This window comes from Rhopalosiphum maidis, chromosome 1 (genome assembly GCF_003676215.2).
Source record: "Rhopalosiphum maidis isolate BTI-1 chromosome 1, ASM367621v3, whole genome shotgun sequence".
In the NCBI taxonomy this organism is placed as follows: Eukaryota; Metazoa; Arthropoda; class Insecta; order Hemiptera; family Aphididae; genus Rhopalosiphum; species Rhopalosiphum maidis.
In genome coordinates this window covers 21,994,394-21,999,558 of record NC_040877.1, presented here as the reverse complement: position 1 = coordinate 21,999,558, position 5,165 = coordinate 21,994,394, and the positions used below count along the sequence as shown (strand labels likewise).

Below are 5,165 nucleotides of genomic sequence, written 5' to 3'. Positions count from 1 at the left end.
ATTTTTACTAAATTTTGTTCTAATCAAAAAGCTAATAAGAATTTTTTTCAATCAATTGTTCATAATTATAAAAAATATCAATATAAAAATATTAAATATTAGATTTTAATGATCTCATAATGTATGTGTTATATGCCAATTAATATTATAAAAATGGAAAAATTAACTATGGTTCTTATTAATGCTATAGTTTAAAATGTTTAATATTTTAGAAATGTATTACTATGTGCAAGTCACAAATATCTTATTACTTTAAAAAAAAAATACATCTATTAAGTGGGTGTTAGTATCACTAAACAGAGATGAAGGTTTAATTTTAAAACTCATGTTCTAAAATAATCTTTTGATATCTCAACCTTTAATAATTTAATATACATAAAGAATATAGATTCTACAAGTTTGAAATACAATATTTGATGACTTAGTTGTTTCTTATTCTTGTAGGTGATGCCAAACCCACTATATACAAATGTTAAACATATGAAATATGTTTTCTGCAGTTAAAATAATAATAATAATTTTAGGGATTTATTGCATTATTGTCAAACTAAAAGGTAAAATCATTATCTGTGATTCTTATATTTTTAAGCAAGTCATGAACATTTTTAAATTGTAATGTTTTACATACTCATAAAGTCATAACTTGTTTAAAAATTAAAATATCATAAGCAATAATATTATTACTTTTTAATTAGATGATAAGTAAATTCACTTTATTATTAAAGTTTATTACACAAAATTGAAAGTACTAAACATTTTCTATGTTGTACATTTGTAAGAAAATGACAATATAGTAGGTATAGTGTACTGGTACCAGTAATACACTTCTTAAAAGGCCATAAAACACTGCTTGCATGTGTTATTTTCATCTTTCAAACGTATAATGTTCTTCGGTCTAGCAGAATTTATTTCAAGTAATTAGTTTTAATATTCTGGGAATATTAAAATGACTGAGAACACATATGGGTGTAATACGTACCTATACATTATGTAAATTACACACCCACACCCTATATAAAAATTAAGGCCACCAGCAAACAGAATTTTTAAACATTAATTAATAAAATAATTATCTTGCTTGTCAATTAAAGATACCTAAAACTTCTTGATAAATAACAATATTATAAATTTATAAATTGTTATACATTGCGATATTTGTTTGTAAATATTATAATCATTGACAACAAAATTAAAAATACATTCATCGCTCCCATTGGCAGAAATCAGGGGAGGGGGACTATTATTTTAGTTATTAATAACTAATTGAAGGGACTTAGCCCCCAAAAATCCCACCAAGCCCCCTCAAATATTCTTACAAACATAAAAATGTTGTAGTTTCAATTTCATATATTATATTCTTAATCTTAAAAAACATGAAATATAACACATAATAATTTTTATATTTTGTTTGTATAATATTTTACATAATATTTAATACAAAAATTAAAATTAAAAGTTGGAATACTGTCCTATATAGTGAATTGTTTTATCATCTGTCGAATAAAACAAAATATATAAAATTATATTAATTTGGAAAAACAATGTACAGTGATTCTTTTATCATAAAACACTCATTATTTCAAAAAGTAATCATGTTTTTTAAAACATTTTTTTACATAGTTTCAAGTTGTTAAAAAAAACAACATTTTTATTAAAAAAAAATTACTTTTGCTAAGTTATTTAATTTTTTGAATGACAACTTTTAATTTCATAATAATCCAAATCGGAATAATTTTCTGAGTATTTTGATACATAATAATCAAATTTAGGGCGAGTAGTTAATTAGTTATACGTATAAGTTAAAACAAGTAGAGTAATGAACAAACATTTTGGAGGGTAACACTGTACCAATCCACTCCGCACATCTAAACTTTAAATACTTATAACTCATAAACTACTCGCCCTAAATTCGATTTGTATATATCAAAATACTCAGGAAATTATTCTGCTTTGAAATATGAAATTAAAACTCTATGTTGTCATTCAAAAAAGTAAAAAACTTAAAAAAATATTTTAAAATATAATTTTTTAATGAAAACCTTTTTTAACAACTTGAAACTATGTAAAAAAATGTTTTAAAAAACATGATTACTTTTTGAAATAATGAATGTTTTATGATAAAAGAATCAAAAAAAAATTATAATTTTTTACTAGATTTTCATTTAGAGTGGTAGATTACCAAAACTGGAGAAGAAGTTTTGTTAGATTCACTTAGTCTAGGAGAAGTGCTGTGAAGACTTTCAAAACTTTATCTTCAATCATTAACTCATTACGAAGCTATAAAGCTGAAAAAAATAAAAAAAAAACTCCCATTAATATGTGTTTTAATTTTTTCGAAGCTTTGTAGTGAATTAATTATAAAATATAAAGTTCTGAAAATCTTCTTCTAGCCAATGTGAATCTAACAAGACCCCAAACAACAAAATCCACTCTCCAGTTTCAGAGATCTATCTCACTAAATGAAAATGAAAATAAAATCCATTAGGTATACATACATATTGCATACAATTAATAAATTTCTAATGATTTTGGTTTATGGGAAAAATCATAGCCCCCCCCCCCACCCAACTTTTTCAATGGATTTCCACCTATGATCGCTCCACTCAGAACCTAAAACAATTTCAAACACTACTTTAACTTTTAGGAATTATATAGTAATAGAATAACAATATTTTTCTAAGACACAGATTAAACACTATTGATCAATTACCACAGAAGTTAATGAAATTTAAAACAATTCTTAATAAAATAAAACATTACACAATTAAATGAACATAAAATTGAAGAGGATTAGAAAAATCATGTAAAAATAATTATCAATGTCAGTAGTAGGTAAATTTAATTATAATTTTATAAAAATAATTTGCGCAAAAGTCTTTCTAATCCTAAACTTAACTTAATAGCATAATATATAAACCATCAGAATTACATTACAATAAAAATGTATAAATGTTTATATATTATATACATATGTATTATGTATACAAAATAACAAATATATTATACCAGTAAATACTTTGATAAATTAATAATGATAATAATAATAATAATAATTTTAAAAAAATACTAACAAAATAAACAATTGAAAATATATTTTATACAGTATATATAATTATTAAATATTAGATCATAAATAGTATTGCATATTATAACTATTATCTCAAGTAAAATGTAACATGTTAGATTTATACTTGATTTTATAAAATAAATCGTACATTAATTTCAAATGAAAATATAATTTGTATTGAGGAAATTACCTAATTATTTTTTTAAGTAAATAATATAAATAAATAAAAGATTACAAATAATTATGATCTATTTCGTTTTTAAATTGGATTTGTGGTGTATAAAATGGGCAAAAAACAAAATAATTAACATTAATTTTCATTACTGTTTATATCTAAATAATTATTCATAAATGAAGATATTCAAATAAACATTTTTAAATTAAATTTCTCATTTTAATAACAATCTAAATTTAAATTTGACTGGAACCAATTATTGAAGAGCAACACATGAATTCACATAATATGTACTATGAATACTTGAATACAAATCCAATTTAAAGAAGTAAATAAGCAATATAGAAAAATGTATAATTGTTTTATACAGTTTAATTATTAGTTCTTTAAACTTATAAAGGTATTAATAATACTCTTAACTTGTAGTATTTACAGACATAAGGATTCCTAAAATATAACATTTCTATGACAATCATAAAAAGATCATTTTTGGAAAATCAAACATAAATAAAATCCTAATACGTAATTATTTAAAAGAAAACACATGATTGATGCATAAATATGCAGTTTTTATCTTTAACAAAGTTTATAATTTTTTATATTAGCTTGTTTCATTTATTGTTTTTAAATCTTATAATTTAATATTTTAAATTTTAAACTAATAAAACTATGTATAGCACCATATTTTAAATCATATTATGTGAGTTCTAAATTTTTGTTGTAAACGGATGCTTGATTTTTGTATGATGTAAATACTTAAACCCATTAAATTTTATTATACTTCTGATACACATATTTTTATTAGATTCTTCACTCGTTTAATTTGTCTTAAATCTAAAAAAAACATTAAAAAATATATTATTCAAATGTCAACTTTGAATGTAGAACTTTCTCTATACTTAAGGTAGTTCAATATGTTACAGCAGATTTTGAGTTATAAATATATAATATACTACCTACATTTTTTTAAAAGTGACTACTAACCTTTTTTAATTTAAAAAAAACTATATAAATTAAAACTCCAAGAACATATCTCATTTAGCTCTACCTAATTTTTTTTTATACTTAAATTTTTTAAAAACAATAGTGCCCAAAAAAGTCTTTTTGCTTGGACAGTTAAAATTGAAAATGTCCCTTCACCTGATATACAAAACCATTTCAGTGGCATTTGAAAACAAAGTATCATGTTAAAAGCCATGATGCAGAGATATAATATATAATATTAAATTGGCAATTAAAAAATAATGAAGGTAATCAGTAAACAAAAATAACAAATTTAAAGCTTTAGTTCTATATTTTAGTTGTACGTAGATGATTTAAAAACATTGATGAGGTATGTTGTAACTCAATAGCTTCTTAATTAGAAAATAAAATAAGATTAATAATTTATAGAAATTTATACATGAAGGTTAGCATAAAATGAAATAATACATTTTTCAATGTTGATAACATGTTGGTGGTAGGTAGCATATCAAACCATGTATTAACATAATTAATAATATAGTATCAATAAATAAAGCTTTAAAAAAGTTATTAAAAACTTGAAAAAATAATACAATTGTATTATTAAAATTGTACAAATATGCAAACAAATGATTAAGATAAGTATAGAATTTAATGATCTATTAATTATTAGAACCTAGAAATTGACCATAATAATTTAATCTTTACAATTACATACTCATCTGAAATAATATTGTCTATTAGGTTTCAGATAGTTAATCTAGAAAATTACCAAATTAACCATGTTAATTTACTTAAATATTAAATAATATTATGTCATTATGTTTATATATACTGACCATTATTTATAAATGCAATCCTCAATTTGTTGCTGCTGTGTATCATGTTCACGCTGATTCTGTTGATCAACTTTTACTTCTACAATATCAGTAGGAATATTATTTGCTGCATCATACTTTT

General features: G+C 22.0%; 1 protein-coding gene across 3 annotated transcripts in view; it reads right to left on the bottom strand.

Moving 5' to 3' along the window:
* Window positions 1-3,332: 3,332 nt before the first annotated feature.
* Window positions 3,333-5,165, bottom strand: part of LOC113550385 (zinc finger protein 2 homolog) — a 4,764-nt gene continuing 2,931 nt past the window's right edge. For 2 of the 3 annotated variants that reach the window (XM_026952164.1, XM_026952163.1), the window contains 2 exons: window positions 5,045-5,165; window positions 3,333-4,076 (listed from right to left, as the gene is read on the bottom strand). The exon at window positions 5,045-5,165 is cut by the window's right edge and continues 1,440 nt beyond it. In XM_026952164.1, the coding sequence (XP_026807965.1) occupies window positions 5,047-5,165 (119 nt within the window). In that variant the 3' untranslated portion in view covers window positions 3,333-4,076; window positions 5,045-5,046. The remainder of the gene's footprint in view (window positions 4,077-5,044) is intronic. The other variant, XM_026952162.1, reaches the window with a different exon arrangement.